Genomic DNA, 23,513 nt, shown 5'->3' on the forward strand with positions numbered 1-23,513 from the left:
CTTCGATGTACAAACAACTCTCAGAAGGAAGGGTGTAGACATCTTGCTGTTGGATTGGAATTCTAATTTCATCGTTATTGTTTAATTTCGATGAAGCGTAGGGGTTGTGGGTGTGATACTCTTTTTCCCATAGAGTCTCGTCGAAAGTTGGACCGTGCGTTATATCCAGTATATCCATTATTATTTACATGCAGACCAATATCCTGTAGAAATTTAATGTTTTCAACTGTTAACTCTTCTGATGCAGGTGGCCTACTAACTCTTAAATCACCAGTGCTCTTCTTTTTAAAGGATAATCCCATTATTCATAAACTGGGTTAACATAAGAAAATGAACAGAAGTTTTTCTTACCCTCTAGAGTCAAAGGGGTCCTGGTTTCATCTAAAATATAAATGAAGATGTTTGATATAATATAACTACTATTCATTCTGTAAAGTATCTGATTTTTTCTACTTATTATCAGGATATGTCAAGAGTTTCCCTAATTTGATATCGAGGGTTCAGAATGATATTTCGATATATTTTTAGTTTGTTGACCATCATATTCAGGTTTGATCATGCGTTCTTCTTCATTCCAAACAAACTTTGATCCCATGTATGTTATAAGCCGATCTTTTACCCGATATACATGTGTGCGAAATTTGTAATCTCCACCACGATAAGATGCAAATCCACTTATACTACTATCTTTAGCTATTATTACAGGAGTTAATGGATTATTTACAACCAAGTCGAATTCCTTATCACCGCATTTAAAGATGTCTTTTTCCTGATCGTATGTCAATGTTTGGCTAACAGTGCTTACATCATCTTTGTTGATTCCTTGAGCAACATTAGTGATTCTCCTATTTTTAGCATCAAAGCAACATCCTTCAGGAGGAGAAATTGTCTTTTTTACTTCTTTTACCGCTTCCTCAAGACCATCATTAGAAGATTTCAAGTTTTGTGTTAATGTGGAAAATCGATCGCTTAATTCTTTCAATTTGTCCAACTTTTCATCTATGTGAACAAGTTTTTCTTCCACACTTTTTAAATCTAGTTTATTAACATAGTAACGGTTTAAATAACCTTTTGTTACCGGTTGACGTGCTGTTTCATAATCAGATGCAACCCTAAATCTTTTAGTATCTTCTTCATCGTTATCATCTTCTAGCTCTACTTGTCTCTCACGTTTTTGTGTATACAAAGAGTGGCCGAATTTATCAATTATGTGGTGCCTTATCATTTCAGGTGTTCAACTTTCAACGTGTACAAACATAATAATGATTTTCCAAAAGAAATTTACTTATATATTAAAACACAATTGAAAAAGGTTTTTTTTCACACTACTTATTTCTCTTTAAGTGTAAACAAACTGTAATTCTTTCATTTCTGAACTCTACCAGTCTATTGTCTTGGTCCATGATTTTTAGTGTAATGTTGCTGATTGTCCGGGTAGTGATTGGCAAGTAAATTACAGGATTAGGTATCTCTACCAGTTTATAACCAGGTGGTACAGCGGGAAAGAATTGGAAAATCATATGACCTTGTTTGTTGTTAATGAATGATCCGGTGGCTATATTACAGTCTATTCTTACTGTGTTTACTTTAAAGATGTCTACAACGTTTTCTGAGTAATAACTGATTCCAGGTTCGGCTTTAATACTACCGAATCCTAATAGTTTTCCGATGGAATTAGGCTTAGAAAAATCTACTTCCACAGTACACTTTAACATAGATTTTAAAGTATTGTTGTTGGTTCCTAGTTGGATATAGTATTTCTTTTCCTTTGTTGTTATTTTTTGGAATTTTTCTTGTATATAGTCTCTTATGTCCTGCACCTCATACGCACCTTTCGGAATAGTTATTACTTTATCTTTATCGAAATGAAACAGGTTGTTTGTTTCATCAACGTTTGGTATTGAGTTGTACGATTCAAAACTGAGAAGACCGATTTCATACTCATCAAGAGAACTCAACTCAATAGGCGGGAAATAATCGATAGAGAGCACAGAGCTCCTACCTGATAGTGTTAGGGTCTGAGACATAACTGAATGCTCATAGGTTAATTACCACTTATTTATAGACAACTAATGCTTTTCTTTAAAAATTCTAAACACAAATGGCCACATATTGATGTATCTTCTGGTTGTTGTCCATCATAGTTAAAGTATACAATTTTTGAAGATTTGAAGTATTCAAGAAGTTCCTTCGGAGGTGGTAAGTTTCCAAAACTGTCAAAGTAGTAAACTATTTCACCGAGTTTTTTGTAACAAACCCAATGAGTGCCAGGACCGTTAGCATTATCAAGATTCACTATACCAGTCTCGTTATTTTTTACTACGGATGGTAGTTCATCCTTCATAAAAACACCTCTGAAGAAAGGTATGCGTAAACAGCTAGCGTATCGTAAAAGTTCAATATTGCTTAAGGCTTTATCTGGAATTATCAACTTATTCCTCTTGTTTAATAAACACGGTATGGCTTTAGGTATAACCCTCCTCCGTTCTTTATCATAGACCAAATTGTAGGTTTGTTCTTTTTTTTTCTATGAGAAGTTCTGTTTTTTTTCCTTCTTATATTTCCTCCACGTTTCTTAACATTACTATGTCTTCCTTTTCTCCTTTTTCCTCCACCAAAAGCTGTTTTTCCTTTCATTGCTGCCGCTACTGCTAACGCTGCTGCTTTCTCTCCAATACTACTATCACTTGCTTTTACACGTTGCCAAGCTTTCTCAGCAAGTATTTTGTCTGCTACTGATCGGTCTTTTAAATTACCAAATTTTGAATACGCTATATCGTGTTCTTTACAAGCTTGATCGAGCTTATTTATTCCCGGATCTCCTCTAGCAAGGCGTTTTTTGAATTTTGTTCCAGGACCACAGTACTGATAACCACCAATTAAATGCAATTCCACAGGCAGTAAATCAATCGCTTTGTTGACTAATGCTCCAACTGGTTTAGTCAATATAGAAAGTGCCGTCGATGTTATTCCCCTTCCTCTCTTGAAGGTCTCTCGATTGCGAATGGCACGGTTGTGGTTTAACATTTGTTTTTATAGTAAAATCACAAATGAAGAGTGCACTCTATAAATATGTTTCAACGAATGACTAATAAATAGTTTTTCCTTTTAATTTATACGATTTGTTTAATAAACACTGGTAATTGTATATGAAAGCTCCTTACGCAAACAATACAGTGTAGTAACACAACAAATACTTCTTTGTAATTTTAATAAATATATAGCATTTATTAGTATTACTCAATTATCCCTCGATTGCGCAGTTCATCAACCAAAGCTACCCATTCGTTTTCTAAACCTGAATGACCAGCTTCAATAGCTTCACGTATCAATTTCATTGTATCGATTAATTTGTTTGCATTGTTGTAATATATTACGTTAGTGTTGGAGCAGTCTTTAAATAGTCCTTCTCCAGAATAAGTTGATATATCATCTTTCCTTTTTCTCTTATGAATTGTATCAATGTCGATTGATGAGATTGCCCTTCTTTTAACTCTTCTGACTTGTGACGGGAATAGTTCTGATATGATAGTTGTGTATTTAACAGATTGGTTTCTATGTATTGGTAAATTTGAGTTGTAACCTTTTCTATGAAGGTTTGTTTTAGCACAAATGTTTTTAAATAAAACTAAATCTTTTTTATCATATTTACCAGGCTTGTTTTTAAATATAAGTTCGAATAAACCAGGTGTCCCCTTATATTTTTTGTTTCCTACGTGTATAACATCATTTTCATCAATGTCTAGCTTACTATTTCCAATCATTAGCCCATTGTCTTCAAGTCTAGCACCATAAACATGGTATTTTCTGTTAGCATTTGTAGAATGTAACATTTTTAATAAGTACTTTCTTCCAAGCACAGATTTTGAAGTTATATCTTCTCCCAATTTACTTATTTCAGATGGATTAATATCCGCATTCTTAATACTTTCATATTCTTGAGGAATTTCCAAAGTTTTGTCCCCTTCTCTGGAATCTTGATCTGATTCATCAGTCTCCTCAGCGTCCTCAAATTCTTCTGAATCTTCGTAGTCATTATAGGTCGTTAATGGTTCTAAACCATCTTGTACTTCTGATTTCGATACAGGTAGTAACATTTCACTATCTGTAGGTTGAATTGATTTTGAAAACGTGTGTGACAGGTCTTTTATGGGTTCAATAATAGGTTTAAATGTTGTTTCTAAATACCTATCTCTTTCACTTATACCCATTCTTAGAGCCCTGTTTTTTCTTCTAATGGAATCACTTAGTGTTTTTATTTCCTTTACGAGCTTTTCTTGGCTACCCATGTTCTCAACATGAAATTCAATCTACTAATAGATAAAATGTGTTACTGTTGGTGCATTATAACGAACCTATCAAACCCTATTCGGTATCGCCCGTTTTTAATACTTTCATCCTTATCAATTACAACAAATCCATATTTTTCATCCCAAGCCTTACAACATATTTTTTTAAACATTTCAAATGACATATCAACACCAACATGGTCATTATACATATGTTTTAAATTCATCTCATCTTGTTTAAAAATTATAATTACATTTGCATTATCCCTTATTAATTGTTTTGGAATTTTGCTATATGTTTGACCAATATATATACAGTCTATACTGTTGTGTCTCCCCATGGAAAAATAGTTTCTTATCGTGTCATGGTTTTCACATGACACATCATCGAATATGAATACTGAATGAGGTTTAGCTTCACCAGGTTGTAGTATTTCACTGCTTGCATCGAATTTAAATAAAGATACCTCTTTAATGTCCGATATTATTTTATCTAGTAGCTGGTATTTAGGTTGAGCCAATGATTTGGAAAATATATACACATTATTAAACCGCAAACCATGTGGGTTTGTTAACAAGTTAAATACAACATTAGTTTTCCCACAATTGGACGGTCCACTTACTATAGACCTTACACTGTCTGGTAATAATTTACCATGTTTACCTTCTTTGAGTTTTACATTATCCACAGTTAAATTGTCTATATTTTCAATTTCAAAAGAATATCCATTGTGTATAATGTCCATGACATCACTCTGTGAAGGTTGTTTCATAAATGACGTTTTTTATATAATATTTTCTTTAGACACCCAAGAGTCTTCACTTTTATCAAAACCAAGCCAACGAACCAAAACCTTATCTTTTTTACGTTTTAAAACTTTTTCAACAAGGTAAATATTTCCTGTAGAAGATTTTAACATCTCATGACCATAAAAACCTCCATGTAAAATTTGGCCTTTATTGTCCTTCAAAATATATGTTTCTGGGTACGTTGGTTGCACTCTATAAACAGTGAAAACTTCGTTCGTCCAGTTAGGTAGGTATTTCTTACTAAATATCCCCTTATATTTACTTATACGGACTTTGTCACCTTCAACAAATTTATGTGGTAAAATCTTTTCAACCTTTGGACGTGTGCTTCTTTTAATGTTGTTCAAAACTTGTTCTGAATTATTTTCATTTACTTCACTTGGGGTCATACCTATCGTTCTGTGAAACCTATTGTTGTAGTTGTTCAACAATTTTCCAAGAATATCAATCCACACGTAAGAACCTCTATTTGAAAATTCCTTAAATAAATCTCCTTTTATCGTTCTATTAAATCTTTCGATAATTGCGGCCTTTTTTTCAGATTTTGTTGAATAATGATTTATATTATATTTTTTCATTAACACTGAAAAGTCCTTATTGAAATATTCTTTTCCATCGTCAGTTTGCAAATGTTTGATAACGTTATTATCCCTCTGGATAACAGTCTCCATAGCCTTGGTCACACTTTTTCCGGTTTTATCCTTCAAAGGCATGGCATCAGCAACTTTTGTGAAGCAGTTTATCACGGTCAGTATATATTTAAATCCCTTGTTAAATTTACTGTAAGGTATCATTTCAATTAGATCTGCTTGGTATAAGTCATTAATTCCTTTTAGAACTGTATTCCTCCTTGGAAAGTTTTTCCTTGCAGGTTTATGAATTTCAGATACAATTTGCCATTTAGAAACCATATTCAATCATAACATCCGTCGTACGGCTCAGTCGGAGTAATGGATATCTCTGATATTTATCAATTATTTATATTGGTCAAGGTCATTTTAAAATGTGTAAAAAAGAGGGGGGGGCATAAACCCCCCCCCCCTCTTCTTTACGGGGAGGATATTGGGACAGAGAAATGAGATATATAGGATAAGCTAAGAAACAGCTTGGATTTATTAGGTCAATTAGTTACAATTGAATAATGTCCTAAAGGAAGTGTGTCAATACCATTTTCCAGTATGTATCTTTTGTTATCATTGGATGTTATTGCAATCTTCTCTTGCACAATCGTATATAGTCTATGGTTGAAGCTTCTAATGGTTTTGAAAGTTGCAATATGAACTTGGTTTTCAAATAAACACTTTTTAAAATGTTCAAACTTGAGTTTCTTCTTCAAATATGAACTTTTAATTCCTTTCGCCTTTTTTATTACACCAATATCGCTGTCGGTGCTTTCAGTGTATAATTTTAATGAGTATAGTTTTGACATTAGTGTTACTACTTCTTCTAATGGGATTCCGTTTGTTTCGTCTTTAAATTTTCCTAACACCTTTTTGTGTTTACCATTGTCATAGTTAGGGTGATCTACCGGGTAGTCGGAAAAGTCGAAATCGTCTTTATACATAAATGTTCGTAAATCTTCATACATATCATGAGTTTTGATCCAATAAAGATATGCGTCGGTATCCATATATATAATTCCAATATTGTCTCTTCCGTAAAATGAAACCATCTTGTTATAATGAAAGTCGTACATGTGTGTTTTTGAAATGTCAAGTATACACATACCAACATACATAGGTCTATCCATTTTAATAGTAGTTTTGTCCATTGACACACAAACAAGATTTTCATTTATGATAATAGATGATTTAAAATTTGGTTGTCTTACAAGTTTTTCTACCTTTTTGGGATCCGACACTAACTTAACATTTTTATGTTTTCTTTTATTTTCTAGGGTCTTTCCAAATATTGCATTATTCATCAGCTTAAAAAAGTCTTTTTGGAAAGCCGATGATGCTGCAGCTCTTCTTTTTGTGTTTGAGTCAATGTATGTTTTTAACCAACATGATTGATTAAACTGTAAAACACGGTGAACCTTTTTTAATTTTAGACCAAGTTCGATGGCTTGTTGGACAACCCAAAAATGGGCAACATAGCGTTCCTTGTCGTTAAGCGTCATCATCAGCTTAGGATGTTTTCCGTCTGGTGGTATTTCAAATTTAGCTAATAGAGGTAAATCATAGTGATGATCATGAAGTGTGGATGGGTATTCAAAATCACACTCCATTATGAATCCGGTGTCTCCATTTTTTGGGATACTTGTTACATCACCTAATAATATTGGATCAATCCATTGAAAATTACCATATGGAAGTGGGTTTGACATTGCCCACCCATATAAGTTATTGGCGTCAAAATACCCTAAATAAACTGATGGGTCCTCCTTCTTGAAGTTTGGAATGTGTTTATTATTTGCTTTGACATGCCTTGTTACACTCTGGGTAAGTCCCCCACGGATACTAGATTCAATCATAAGCACCATATCAATGTCTGTTAACAGCTGTAATGTACATTTTGTTTCTTTTAACATAGCTTGCCAAGCTAATCCAGGCGAGGTGTATGAATGTAGAGGGTCTAATACGTAGGCCGCTATACAGGTGTTACGGAATTCCTCCATTATATCACAAAGAAGTGTTACATCTAACTTCACATAAAAGTCACTATACTCGCCTAAGGTGTTCATGTTTAACTCACTCCATACCTGACAAGCATGTTGATAGTCTTCAGGGTCAATATTAGAATCATTTAACTGACTGTAAAATGCCTCAATGGGTGGTAGTGAGGTCTCGTTAAATCTTTCAGGATTATCAATATAATCATAAGGGTACACTCCTTTACGAAGAACCAAATCCATGTGATCAGAAGCGACAATCTTTTGAGTTTCAATAAAATGTTCTCTTTGCAAATTAGCTGTCAATTTCTCTAAACTAGAAGCCATGAATCTGAAAGAGTCTACAAACCTTAATTTTATTTTACCCACTTTTTTCGAAAAACTAATAAATTTCTCCGTACTTGTAGCTAAAACATCAATCGCCCCTTTGTCTCTACCTAATTCAGGAATTATGAAATGAGAGTCATATCCACTTAAGTTGTGGAACACTATTGGGATAAACTTTCGTAATTTAAAATTAATGTTACAACTGTTGCAAGCAGGGCCTTTGTAAAAACCAGTCAGGTGATCATGATCCCGAACACGCCTGTTGTCTTCTGTAAAACTACAGTCACAAAGGTAACATCTATCCGCACTTTCATGGAATGTCAATTCATCATGTGTAAGATTAATCATTGGAACTACATAACTATACAGTTTTTCCACCTTATTAGCTATATCATAAAGGTTATCTACAAATGACTTAGCAGCATTTTCACCGCGATATACAAGTGGTTGGGTTGTTAACCCGTACTGACGTAAATGATCTTCATCCAAAGTTGATTTAAGCATTAAGCAAAAGCTGTTTGGTTCATGAAATTGAATTTTTTTAATTTTGCTTTGATCACACTCATCTAAAACTAAAGGAACTAACGATGACTCAAAGTCTGCATATATAACAATTGGTATTCGATATTGTTGAGCCGTTTTGTTGAATTTAATAAAAGCTCTATTAGGGTGAGGTAATTTAACCCTTACTTCGTCCTTACTATTGCAGAGACGTTGGTGGTCAAGTAACCATTCCTTACCCCCCAAATGAAATGGTTTGGCAGCGTAGCAAAAACACCGTTTGCAAATGGTGAGACTCATCTTCCTTTTGGATAACTGTCTTGATAAAAGTGCGTAAAAGTTTTTTATGTAAACATAATGTGAGATTTTACCATTTGTAAGAAGTAAAAGATCTGTATGGTCTCTACGTTCATGAGATGTAATCTGAATAGGAAACACATTATTAGACTCATCCAATCCATACACATTAACGGATGAATTAAGATTTTGTTTTTCGAATTTCTTGATATCTTTTAAAGACACTGGGTAAACCAAACCTGTAAAATTATATTTATGAGCCACTTCACTATAATAACGGCTTGGTCTATAGGCGTGCCTGTCTTCAACAAACTTTGCTAAAACAGCATACTTAAAACACTCATTGTCTTCATTTTGAACATTTATGCAAGTTCTTGTATTAGCAATCTTTTTGGGCAGTGGGATGAAACTACTACCTCTATCACCATACCCATGTTTATGTACACGTATATCTAAGCTGTCTACGCTTAACAAAGACCACCCAGATCCTCTTCCTTCATGTTCAGATATTTTAACAACAATTTCTTCCAAGCAACTGTCAACTTCAGCCTCCAGATCAGTGGTTACCATGATGGATTTATTTCGTGTTATAAACCCCCGAGGGGACACCTCATTTTGTACATTTGTAAATCTAGTGTCCAAGAGCAAGCCAAATTTGATAAAATTAAGTCTGGTTAGTTCCTGTTGTAGTGTTTTTATGATAAGGGGTTTAGCTTTTAAAATAAAATCTGACAAATCATAATTTGTATTAGAAATTTTGAAATGGTTTACTATGGCTTTAGGAAATGCTTGGGCTAATATTTCTACTGATAATTGTTGGTTTGGTGGTGCATACTGTATAACTGTTGGTCTGTTCTGTTGTAAGAAGGGGTCTTCAATCAAATCTTCATATTCCATAGGTGTTGAAGATTCATTAGACATATGTAAGAGTTCATTATGAATATTGAGGAGAAATTCATCCTCAAAAGACTCATGACAATTTTCACATTGATACATTTTTGTAGTTTAAGACACTACTAAGGAAACTAGCTACATTACACACTGCATGGTTGTGTTCATAGGAATGATATCAGTTGCGTGCGTGACTTATATATATAACACAGTGTATAACCCCCCACTCCATTTATTCAATAAGGGGGGGGGGATTAGACCCCAACCCTTTCCACCAATGGCATAAGTATTTTATGGTGGTGGTGGGGGTCGTGGGCGGGATTTTATAATAACGCAGGAAGCAGCATTATAGCTTACATATTCACAATGCCTCCTACAGACCACACGAACCTTACTGGAGTAGAGCCTCGAATCTGGGAGACTGATTTTGATGAAGCACAAAATGAAAGTGATACAGAAAACGACGAGGACTTGCAAGAGATGCTAGAGGAAGAACAACTGGACGAGGATGTGAACAACGAACAAGGTCAACCCACACCGAACAATGAATTTCATTCGGACTACTGTGAAACACCAAAGATTCCAGTTCAAGCAGATGAAGTTGAAAATGGAGAAAATAAACTTTGTCGAGTATTACAGTTTTGTGGCAATGTTCGAAGAAGATTATCCTTTAGTTCAGAGAGTGAATCAGAAAATATGTAGCTTTTTACCATTTTTTAAAAACTCTTCAGTTTAACCTTGACCTAATTGTTGGACACAGTTAATCAAGCTAATAGCATCATTACATATTACATCTTAGCAATTTTTAAGTCATGGTAACGTAGCAGAACAAACTATTTGCAATGTTAAAAATATAAAATTCTGGTATATTTATTCCTATTCTTGCTACAAAACGAATGTAGACAAAGTATTATGGCTACTAATAATTTATATATTCATTGGCTATGTTTAATAAAATTCAACACTACTTAAGTATAAATTTGACAACAACTAAAAGGTTTTGTGGTAATTTTCGAAGAAGTTTATCCTTTAGTTCAGAGAGTGAATCAGAAGATATGTAGCTGATTTTATTATTTTTTAAAAACTCTTCAGTTTAACCTTGACCTAATTGTTGGACAAAGTTATTAAGCTAATAAAATTTCCGCAACTGTATTGACCATAAAAACGATATCTCTTTACGTCTTAGTAATTTGCAATATAAAAAATGGATCAGTAGGGGTTTTAATAAGAAAAACCAAACATAGAAACTTCTATCATATTTATTTCCATACTAAAAAACGAATGGTAACAAAGTATTATGGTTGCTAACCATTTATATGTTTGTTTTCTATGTCTTGTAAAGTTCAACACTACTTAAGTATAAAATGTACAACTACTATTCAAGTAAACCTGTTAACAAAGATGAAATGTAAAGGAATTAACCTTAAACAGTTAATGCAAATAAATTTTGTGTTTGTATGCCTAGATGCCTTTGAGGATTATGAAAATATATTGAGTTATATCATAAAGTGTTACACTTAATTTATACACAATGGCAATGAAGATCTTTTTGCAAAACACGAGATAAACCTAATATATCTTTTAAATGTCCTTAGAATAGTTAATTTTACAATATAGAAAAATGTTGATGTAATATTGGACAACTTGAACAATCAATATGTTTTCTAAAATAACTTTATCAAAATATTATACATGAAACTTTGCGAACACATTGTTAGGATATAACAAATTTGTTTCTAATGTTTTATGAATAAATTAGATGGAAATCTCTGATTAAAATAATCTATTTCTAAAATCTCAAGGTCACTCTTTAAATGCAAAAATTGGGAACGCATTTGTTAGGCTATAACAAATGCGTTCCCAATTTTTGCATACTAAAGGAGAATTTAGAGGATAATTAAGATCAATTTGAAACTAAACCAATTTATAATGTTACAGATGCCCATCCCGAAGACCGATCACGAATTATGTAGTATCGGTGGGTTGTATTCGGGATGGTCATGCCTCTGGGTAATTTAAGTCGGAACCTGTCATTTCCTTCTCTTAAAATGACTTCACCGTTTGGTGTCATCAGAAGAATTTCGAATTTACGGTTTTTGGGTAGCCTATCAATTCTGGTTTTTTTAGCTTGAATTTGTGGTGGACGACAGGGTCGAGCAAAGCCTGACGTTCGTGGTTGGCTAGGCAAAATCTTGTCTATCACAACAACACGTGAGGTGCTCGGTGTTGGATCAGATGTACAAGATTTTTCCTGAGCCTGGCTTTTGACGATTATTGATGGTCTTTCAAATGACTGAGGATTGGTAGCGACAGGTTTGCTGCTAATAATTTTAGGTTGAGTGGGTACCATCCTGCTTTTCCCCTTAGTGTGGAGGCTGCACACATTAGCATCAGAAAAGCAGGACTTTTCACAACGCTCACCTTTTTTCACCCCTTTTTGGAAAATATAAGAACATTGTGGCTTGGGCTTAAATGCAGCTCGTCTTTTGGCCATGAGTTTTACCAATTTTTCAGAAGGGTTTGAATGGGGGGGGGAGGGATTCTTTTGAGGATTCAGTTTTAGTAAAGAGTTTTCTAACAACAGTGGGTGCAGCAGGGAGGGATTTGGGTGGGGGGTTTGGAATGGTAATTTCAGGAGAATCTATGTCAGGCTTTTGGTTCGAGGAGGAATTTAAATTAGGAAGAGTTAGGCTATGTGGTTGAGGTTTTGGAGATGGCTTACGTTTGGGAGTGGATGGCTTTTCTGGAGATTTAATAGGAGATAGCAAGGAGAGAATTATGGGAGAGAGAAGCATGGATAGAGGGGACTTAATTGTTTGATTTTTGGACGATGACGTAGAAGAAGAGGACGAGGACGATGAAGAAGACGAGGAAGATGATGACGAAGAAGAAGAAGAGGAAGACGATGAATCAGACCGTTTCTTCGACGAAGTGTTACCAGAAGAAGGTTTCTTCAATCTATCTTCAAACAAAGCAGAAGAAGATCCTGGCTGCGAAAGAGTCTTGGCGGCAAGGGAAGATTGAGTTGATATTGTAGTTGTTTTCTTTGCATCGTCAGACAAAGCAGATGAAGAGGATCCCGGCTGCGACAGAGTCTTGCCTGGCTGCGAAAGAGTCTTGGCGGCAAGGGAAGATTGAGTTGATATTGTAGTTGTTTTCTTTGCATCGTCAGACAAAGCAGATGAAGAGGATCCCGGCTGCGACAGAGTCTTGTTGACCAGGGTTTCAGAAGGAGTTGATGATTTCATCTTCTTAATACCTCCAGTCAACGCCTCCTGAAGTTTAGATCTCTTCATGCCTGCCACTGGCTTCATTGGCTTGGTAGTCTTTCTTAAGCAGGGGTCCATGGCTTTTCTGCAGGCTGGCAACAGAATGATGTTATTAACCAATATGCTCTCTCATTTATACCCACCCTAAGTGGTGGGGGATATAGATAGACAGAGTGGGGGAAGATATGAGTGTGGTAAAGAGGTGGGGGAATAAGTACATCTAAAAGGAGGAGTTGTATGTGGGCAGAGAAACTATTTTAAAGATAAAGTTTCAAATAACCAATAATACAAGTAGGTCAAGGTCATTAGTTTAAAAAAAAAAACATGCAAAGATTCAAACCACTAACACCAAGTCACAACTACTAAAGCAAATTATCTAGCAAGAAAGACTAAACAGTACATGCATGAAGAACTTTTAGACATATAACATAGGCAAGGGTTTGAAAGTAGCAGCTTGCTGTATGTTAAGGAAGGATAGAAATGCGACTTGGTTTTACCACTGTCACATGTTCAGGAAACGCAAATGGTTTTTCCAATTTGCAAGTTAAGGAAGGATTTAAATACAGCTTGGTTTGACCACTGCTGTATGTTAAGGAAGGATAGAAATGCGACTTGGTTTTACCACTGTCACATGTTCAGGAAACGCAAATGGTTTTTCCAATTTGCAAGTTAAGGAAGGATTTAAATACAGCTTGGTTTGACCACTGCTGTATGTTAAGGAAGGATAGAAATGCGACTTGGTTTTACCACTGTCACATGTTCAGGAAACGCAAATGGTTTTTCCAATTTGCAAGTTAAGGAAGGATTTAAATACAGCTTGGTTTGACCACTGCTGTATGTTAAGGAAGGATAGAAATGCGACTTGGTTTTACCACTGTCACATGTTCAGGAAACGCAAATGGTTTTTCCAATTTGCAAGTTAAGGAAGGATTTAAATACAGCTTGGTTTGACCACTGCTGTATGTTAAGGAAGGATAGAAATGCGACTTGGTTTTACCACTGTCACATGTTCAGGAAACGCAAATGGTTTTTCCAATTTGCAAGTTAAGGAAGGATTTAAATACAGCTTGGTTTGACCACTGCTGTATGTTAAGGAAGGATAGAAATGCGACTTGGTTTTACCACTGTCACATGTTCAGGAAACACAAATGATTAAGGAAGGATAAACAAAGATTCATTCAAACCCTAGATAGACAAGGGTTTGAAAGGAGCAAAACATGATGTGTACCGTGCGAGTACACAAGATGTAGTGAAGTTTGAAAGAGATTCAACTAGTTTTGTGCGCTCTGGTGGGGGTTGGACTAAGTGGAGGCGTGGTCTACTCAGCCAATCACAGGACAGGTAGCGTAGTGGGGACGGGGCTTGCTGGAGGCGTGGTCTACCCACCCAATCAAAGGATATGAGGTGTAGTGGGGGACTAGCAAGAGCAGCCATTAATTATTAATATTTATTTTGATATTAATATTATTTGAAAGATAGCGGAATAGCCGTTTTAATAATCCAAAAACAAGATACGTGATTTTATAATGCTTATGGAGATGCAAATTACAATTAAAAATATATTTTTTGGCTTAAGAATGTTCAATAATACAAGAAACAATATTAGTTGGGTCTCAAGAACGAGATATGAAGTCAATTAAATTATTAACCGAGCTAAGTAAAATAAACACATAACAATCGTAGCATTTTACAAATACTATTAACTAAAATATATTTAGTTGTACATGTATTTTTTAAGGAAAGATTACAAAGAGATAGAAACCATCTGAACTATGCGTAAACTAACATTTTTCAAATAATTACCTGTAGTAAATCAGGAATACTCCGTGTTTCAAGTAAAGCTGCGTTAGTTAACTCTAGAAGGAAATAAAACACACTAAGCAATTAAGTATTAGAACCATTTTATATGTTTATTTTGAGAAGAACAAATCATATGTTAAGAAAATCGTATAAAAAACAACAAATTTAATCGAGCTATATTTTAATAAAGTCAGCAACTGACTATGAGAAGTACCTTGATTAATATTATAATTTAAGAGCGTAACAAAAAGTGAAACAATTCATGTACGTGAGAAAGCAATTTGAGATAAAAGAACAAAGAATATTTAATATAAATACTATTAACTAAAATATATTTAGTTGTACATGTATTTTTTAAGGAAAGATTACAAAGAGATAGAAACCATCTGAACTATGCGTAAACTAAGATTTTTCAAATAATTACCTGTAGTAAATCAGGAATACTCCGTGTTTCAAGTAAAGCTGCGTTAGTTAACTCTAGAAGAAAAAAAACACATTAAGCAATTAAGTATTAGAACCATTTTATATGTTTATTTTGAGAAGAACAAGTCATATGTTAAGAAAATCTTATAAAAAACAACCAATTTAATCGAGCTATATTTTAATAAAGTCGGCAACTGACTATGAGAAGTACCTTGATTAATATTATAATTTAAGAGCGTAACAAAAAGTGAGTCAATTCATGTACGTGAGAAAACAATTTGAGATAAAAGAACAAAGAATAATTTAATATAAAAATTGTTAAGTAAAATATATAGTTTTCTATTATGATTATTAGAATGTGAAGAAATTTTTACGTATGTCAATAAAGCAATCCTCAATAAAAAACAAAGTATAATTTTAGGCTATCACATTTTACCTTTTATAATCCAAACAAGTTAATAATTAATGTATTAGAGTCATATTTAGATATCTCGTTTTGTGAAGAACAATTTATACGTTTATACATTGTTAGTTAAGGAAATCGGTAACCATTTTTCAATCTTAAAAATGTTTAGTTATTCAGTTTAATCAGTCCATATTTTAACAAATACAAAAACAACAAAAGGTAATTAATATTATCATTAGGACTACAACAAAATATGAGGCGAACTTGAATAAACATACATTTATTTTGACAAGGACAATGTATATTATAAAATATTTTTTATCCTAAATCATTTATTTTTTATTATAATATAATGATTTGAGGTAAATGATATAGTTTTTTGTTTGTATATATCACAAGAAAGATTATTTGCGGTTTACATAACATCTGTTACAAAATGTGAGACATTAAATACGTATAGTGATTTAGCGATATTGGAATACCAATTTTCTTAAAAACATAAAACCATTGACTATACACAGAATAGACTTCCCAAGTAATGTAAACATTTGAAGCAAAAAAGAAACGTAGTGCAATCTGTTAAGTGATAAATCAATCAGCTGTTTGCTATGTACTGCATTAGTTTTAATTAATATTCAACAAAATACACTAGTAAACTCTAGTGAGATGGTCTTCATCTATTTTATTGGCCTCAAATTTAAGTGATAAATCAATCAGCTGTTTGCTATGTACTGCATTAGTTTTAATTAATATTCAACAAAATACACTAGTAAACTCTAGTGAGATGGTCCTGAACTTCATCTATTTTATTGGCCTCAAATTTTTATATCACGTGAAAAGACTAAAAACTCACTGCCAATACCTAAAATATTACTAATCGAAAGCCGTTTTATTCTGTAGAAAAAAAATTGTTATAAAATAGGCGGTAAAAATGGTTGCAACGTATATTGTTGTATTCATACAGCAAAAGAATTTTTGAGTTAAGATAAGTGTTTTGTAAGCGCAGATTTACCGAAATATTTGTTTATAGTCTTGTAAAGTTTTCATTATTAAAAGATATGTTAGTTTCGTTTTTATATTATGAGAAAGGTTGTATTGAAATGATTAGACGAAATAGTGGTAGGATCTTTTATACAAATAGTTGAGCTAATTTAAGTAATGATTAAGGAGTGAGCTTCTTATAAATAAATAGTAAAAGCTAATATATATTAGGATACTATATATATATATATATATGTATATGACAAGAAAAATTAATTACCTGTATATTTAGGGAATATTCCACAAATCACAATGGGGCGACGTGTATCACAAACTGGAAACACTTAAACTTAAAATACAACAGGGAAATATAATTAAAACTCTGGAAATTACAAAATGTGACAGGATAAAATTGCTTGACACAAAGCAGTACGCAATACGAATGAAGCGTGTCTAGTTTGCACGACAAACAACAATCTTGAACACAATGCAGAAACAATAATAGGTTAACTTACCTCCTACATAGATAAAATAATCCATTAACAAAAAGCCGTAACACCGCTAAGCGTAATCAGTGACGCTAGAAAAAGTAAAGCAATAACAGTTAATCACATGTCGGTCCCCCGCGAGAACGAGTAGGCCTAGTTATTTATAGGCGCACACATGCGAACACTCACATCTGTTGTCGTTCCGTGAGAATCATCTCTCGGAAGTTTGAAACGTCTCTGTGCAAACATTTAGAATGTCTGTAAACACTATATAAGTGTTAACAGAGTAAACTACAGATCATTTGACTCTTAGCTACCGTCAGGAAAACATGTCTACACGAAATTCAGCAATTCAAGATCCAAAAATATCTTCAACTACTAATATCTCAAATAATAATATTCAAGAACAAAACACTCAAGAACAAAACACTCAAGAACAAAACGCAGTAGACGTAACTATGTCACCGATACAGAACTCACAAGTATCTAGTACCTCGTACTTTCTCCGCCCAGAGTTCGAAGATTATATGAGACAGCTAGTTGATGGATAGTTAAATGGAACAATACATATTTTTACAATGCAGTACATGGTATATTTGAAACATTAAAGCTGAACATTTAAAAAAACACATTCAGACAACCTTGACCTAATAACAATACCAACCAATCCACAACATACATCGCCAGAGTCGCTGCGTAATTCACGCTGCTCCACAATCACAAAATACTTACCAATTACCTAATTATGACGTCACGGGATTACCCCCGTGTTTTATACTACTCACATGTTGTTTCAGGACGTTGTGCCGGTAAATCCACTCTGATGGACGAGGGTCCTGTCATTGACGCCACGGAGGATGTCCTTGAGCCACTTCCATGTATTCTCGATGGTCTGCGTGTGCACCCTGAATGGACGTTGACCCTGCAACTTCTCCAGCATTGGACCTACAAACAGGTGGTCAAGACATCTTTCATCGAACCTTCCCTCTTGCACCCAAAATGGGTCCTGTTCCCGGGGAGAGTCCAAAAAGTTGGTGCTATGGTTGACAGCGCCATGACCTGCAAATACTTCACCGACCCTGTTGTAGGCCCGCCTTAGATCGCTACAGATGTACGTCTCTGGGTCGATGTATTGCTGTATCATGGGCAGCAGCGTGTCGGCTGTACGGTCAGGGACTTGAACAGCTATGCCGGATCAGTTGCTGAAGGTCTAATTCCCGGAAGGTCTAATTAGACCTTCGACACACATTTTGCAGTTTGTACTTGTTGCTGAGGGTCTAATCTGGTAGTATGTCGAAGGTCTAGTTCCCGGAAGGTCTAAGAGTACAGTCAATGCAAAAAACTCATCCACTGATACTGTTTTAGACCTTGCGGGATTAGACCTTGGGCACACAATGTAACTTTTTTAAATAAATGTTTATAAAATGAGAGTTGCTGAAGGTCTAATTCCCGGAAGGTCTAATTCCCTGAAGGTCTAAGATTCGAGTCCCGGAAGGTCTAAGGTTCGATTCCCGGAAGGTCTAAGATTCGAGTCCCGGAAGGTCTAAGATTCGAGTCCCGGAAGGTCTAAGATGCGGGCGGGCATTGCGTCGCCATAGATGAAGGCTATACAAGCAGGCAATAACGCAACAACTTGAGTTGTAATTATCGATATGTTTCATTCACTCCAAGATGGTTCACTCCAAAAAGTAATTTTACAAATTATTTGCCTGTTCATTCACTCCACTGTTCATTCAATCCGACGGGTACAGTTAGCTCTATAATTAGACTAACAAGTAGAGAATATAATTTTTGAATTTTACTGTACATTTTATACAATATCAACAACATATTTTATAATTAACTAGTGTCCCTGTTGCTCGAAATCGAGCAATTGCTAAGTATTACAGGCGTTATTTTAAAACGAATAACAGTCATATTTTTTATGACTATAAAAGATTCGACTCAAAGATTATGGAATACTCAAGATGTAGGTACATAACAGATTGATATAATCAACATTTCTTGTAAATATCTTATCATTTTTCAAAAGCTGATTTTGTATTTTAAAAACTAGCCGCATACAACTCGATGATCTACAGACTTCTAAATGTCCCACTAAGTCCAGAAAATTACACTAAAGAACTTAATATAATCAAGCACATTGCCGTGGTCAATGGATACAAATCCGATATGGTGGACAAAATCATTATAAAGAAAAAGAACAATACATGTCACCAGCCAACAAATAATGATAACAATAGAATAACATATTGCTGTGTCGAGTATAACCACCAAATAAACAACTACCTGAAGAAAGATCTGAGTAAACATGGTGTCAAACTGGCTTTTAAAACTTCCAATCGGCTACGGAACGTATCTAAAGGTGAACACCCACAAGGTGATAAATATGAGAAGACAGGTGTATACCGTATAAAATGCGCCGATTGCCCGAGCACCTATGTAGGACAAAGCGGGAGGCCTTTTAAAACCAGGTATAAAGAACACCGACCAGCCCCTAAATTAAAAATGCAGAAATCTAAATTCGCTCAACACATTATCGACAACAAACATGATATGCTAGATATAAATGATGGTCTTGATATCCTTCATTACTGTGGGAAAGGAAATTTATTAAACACTCTGGAAGAATTCGAAATATATAAAGACATAAAAACCAAGGACAGCACACAAATTTTGAATGAAAAACTCAACTATGAATCTCATTATATTTTCAATACTCTCCTCCATCACTACAATAGACCAATATCAGCTGTTGATAACGCAGACGACAGCCCGGAGCCAAGTCACATCACAACATAACGTTCAGTCTGCTTCCTGCCATGTCCACGGCAGTGCGTGTAATTGATAGGCCTATCATGTTCGTTTTTGTGTTTTGTAAAATGTGTGTATTATTTATTTATTCTGACGACACATCAAGTGGATCCTTTTGTTTGCCTGACGATGGCGGAGATCAGTAAATAACCGCCGAAACATATGTAGCAACATCGACACTACATGTTAAGGATTGTCTGACGAGGTATGTTTTAACCATTATATGTCATATTACGCAATCCTGGGGCTATAAAAATGAATTTTATTTGTATTTTAGTGTTAATAGCACACATTATTTCTATTTCTTCCCCTTGGTGGTGTTCTATGACTTTCCTGTTTCCATAGTTTGCAAATCGTCTCTTTCAGTGATTACTAAGAAATGCAGCACAGTGTTAATTCAGTTTTCATTTTAGTATATCAATTTATCCAGGCTCTCTCGTTTTTCCCCATTGTAATAATTACGCCAACCCAAATTAAAATAGTAACTATTTCATTTCAACCGAGTAAGTAAATGTTTGTGGCAAACAAACTGTTAAATTAGCAAACTTATTGACTGTTTACAATTAACATATGTTCATCTTCTCACTTTTAATTTCTGGCAACAGCTGGAGTTTCATAACAATATTTGTTTCCCATGTTAATCTTATGGAGAAATACGAAAATTTAAAGGGCCCCAGTGCCTCACCCTCTAATTATTTCCCTAAAAAGAAAGTTTCCTGCACAACTTCACGTTACGCTCTTTCCAATGACACCAAGAACATGTAAATCGGTTCAGTAGTTTCGGAGGAGTAATTGTCACAAAAATCTTGCTTGCGTATTAAATAAGTACGAGAGGTCGTCCAGTGGTCGAAACTCGACCAAAAATATGTAATGTACTCACTTCTCTATTTTCACCCCACACTGTAAATAAAACATGTGATTGGAGATTCTTCCATTTGTTTTGATTTTCTGTTTATATTTCGTTGTTATTTCGTCACCAGCATGGCAACGCATACGATCCATGTTAATTTTTTCAAATTTTTAAACTCATTTTTCGTGCTTATCTTTGAGCCTATTTAAATTTATAAAGGGATTCTGCACACCTCGGGGAAAACAGCTTTCTAACGGTATGCGTAGATTTTACCTACGATGCACACGAGCTGAGAAAAAAGGTTTTAAAGAAACATGCTTGCCTATTAATATATAGATAGATAGACTAGTGAACCCGTTGCTCGAAATCGAGCAATTGTGTGCTGCCTAGGTAAATGAATATCTAGGCGCTCAATGTGATGGCTCTGGAAATGCATTTCATATTCAAAGATACGCCATACAGCCTCAACTGACCCAACATATCGGCAATTCAAATACCTATCTATTTCGTCATTAACAATTTCATTGTCATTTGACGTGCTAAACCTTAAAGTGGCACAATCGTATCCTTTATAAATATACTTGTAAATATATTTTATACTCTTAACAGTACTACAAACCTCAACATTTATGTGGCAGTCGAATTTTGCCAGCAAATAGGGATTATAAGGCACTATAAAAAGATTGTCCACAGTACTTCCTCGAACATCTACAGTGTTGTTGTTGTCAGGTCTCTTATATACAGCATATCCATTAACATTTTCCCTAGTGGTTTCATTAAAATCTTTAGGAAATCTTTTACTGAATTCGCCATCCTTCATACACGGTGACCGAGGATTCAAAGTGCCACATGGGCCATGAATCATTTGGTTCTTCACTTTTTCAAAGAGCATTGGGTAACGTTCTTTATCGGGAAGATAAGCATGTACAATTTGATCAATTGTTTCGGCATCTTGAATTCTGTCTTCCTCGTCTAACGTCAACAATATGTGTGCGTGTGGTAATCCCCGTTTTTGGAATTCGATAGTGTATATTAAAGCTACAGGTTTTCCAAATATTTGGTTTTTCATGTCAGATACTAACTCTTTGAGTTTAGTGTGAAAAACTCTTACAACTAAATCAGGTCTAAAGTGAGGTAACTCTCCAGGTTTCAAGTTTTGTACAATCTCGATCCATTTGGGATTACACGTAACTGTAATAAATAATGACGGTTTGTCAAATTTTTGAACTATAGCCATCGCGTCAAGGTAGTTTTGATTCATGTTGCGTGGCGAGCCTATGAATGAAGATGGTAAAATTACTTGTCTCCCAAGACGATGGTTCTGATTTTCAACACGATCGTGAAAAAAGTCACAGACGTTCAAGTACAAATCAGCTCGAAGTTGGTTTTGATGGTTTCGAATGAAATCTAATCTTGTTCCCTCGATCCTTACGTACATATCCACCACCCATTGCAAGAAAAGTTTTTGGGACCTATGCAGTATACTTAATTCATCTCTGATAGCAAGTCTATACGAAGTGTACTGTAACATCGTTAATCTGTTGCGTTGTCTTGACGTCCCAGGAGCATGCAACATTCCAGGATTCCATCCACTGTCACCCCCTGGAAACAAAAGTGGATATGCCATCGGATCTAAAGAAGGCTCAAGAACTGAAACTCTTCGTATTCCATGTGATTTTGAGTAAACTATTAAATTACGTTCCCCTGGAGGTTCCCCATCCCTTGCCCGAAATATAGCCGCTACGTCAGTGGTGACAGCATCGTTATAACGTCTTACGTCCAAGTCTTTATCAGTCACAATATACATTAAAACTTCGTTGTCATCAGACTGATGACAAATTTCAGCCATGGTTTTAAAAGAGCGGACATATGGGTTGACGTCATTTAAATACAATGCAATTTCCTCCATTAAATCTCTATCACAGTTTTGGTTTGGCTCCCTATTCGGTGATGAAAATTGTCATGGATTCTGAAGTTATAAATTCCGCCTAGTAACGATTCATCCAGATGTGATTCTGAACTCACCATGGCAAAAGCTGAGTTGAATGATCTAATATTTGCCATGTAGTTTTGACTTTTTCGCTTAATTCCTTGGTCTTGTGAATTTATTCCTTCAATAAGGTGTTTGATGTAGTTAGCAGGTGAATAGTTTGGTAAAACAACCTTACCTTTGTGACAACACAATGAAAATTGTCGGTTGTTTCTCTGAGTTTCCTCACCCTTAAAATGCTGAGCCCCACATGACATGCACTGAAAATTCATCGGACCAATTGTGAATGGGAGTACTTCGTCAGGCATCCTTAAACCTCTTTTATATGAGTCTGTATTTGGTTCGTAGTTTTCACGCACCCCTCGCATGAGGTCACGGCGATGCTCGCGTGTCCTGCGTAAATGTCTCCTTCTGATAGGAGGCATGTTTAAAATCAACACTGTTCAAGAAATTAAAGTAAAAAAATTACATGGTTAAATATTACAGGAGAAATTTTAGTAAAAACACAAAAAATTACATGGTTATATAAATTACACATTTTACACTACTACATTTTATAGACATACACATTAAAATATCACTTAAAATGCCACGTGCACATTGTGGTATTGTAATTTCTTATCACTTGTAAATATTATTATTTTGCAGTTTACAAATCAGCTGACTGCTTCAAAGTTGAAGCAAAACTGTCTAAACACAGGAGAAAGCAAAAGATCTAGATGCATTTGGTTTATTGTGGCAGGCCAGTAACATATTATCATTA

General features: G+C 34.8%; 2 protein-coding genes across 2 annotated transcripts; both read right to left on the bottom strand.

Moving 5' to 3' along the window:
- Window positions 1–12,239: 12,239 nt before the first annotated feature.
- LOC128984419 (uncharacterized protein DDB_G0271670-like) lies at window positions 12,240–13,076 on the bottom strand. Its single transcript, XM_054403739.1, has one exon. It carries the CDS (start codon window positions 13,074–13,076, stop codon window positions 12,240–12,242), a length of 837 nt encoding a protein of 278 aa, XP_054259714.1.
- Window positions 13,077–17,889: 4,813 nt separating this feature from the next.
- On the bottom strand, window positions 17,890–22,609 carry LOC128984420 (uncharacterized). The gene is made up of 2 exons (XM_054403740.1): window positions 21,457–22,609; window positions 17,890–18,257 (listed from the first exon to the last, which is right to left on the bottom strand). Exons 1-2 carry the CDS (start codon window positions 22,607–22,609, stop codon window positions 17,890–17,892), a joined length of 1,521 nt encoding a protein of 506 aa, XP_054259715.1.
- Window positions 22,610–23,513: the final 904 nt, after the last annotated feature.

The sequence above is a fragment of the Macrosteles quadrilineatus genome, unplaced genomic scaffold (genome assembly GCF_028750875.1).
Source record: "Macrosteles quadrilineatus isolate MER2022 unplaced genomic scaffold, UCM_ALF_1.0 Scaffold_2__2_contigs__length_208266976, whole genome shotgun sequence".
Classification (NCBI taxonomy): Eukaryota; Metazoa; Arthropoda; class Insecta; order Hemiptera; family Cicadellidae; genus Macrosteles; species Macrosteles quadrilineatus.

Coding starts and splice junctions, on each gene's coding strand:
- LOC128984419 (XM_054403739.1), bottom strand. CDS start 13,076: ATGGACCCCTGCTTAAGAAAGACTACCAAGCCAATGAAGCCAGTGGCA.
- LOC128984420 (XM_054403740.1), bottom strand. CDS start 22,609: ATGGCTGAAATTTGTCATCAGTCTGATGACAACGAAGTTTTAATGTAT. Junction 18,258..21,456: donor CACTGTAGATGTTCGAGGAA/GTACTGTGGACA, acceptor CTGACCGTACAG/CCGACACGCTGCTGCCCATG.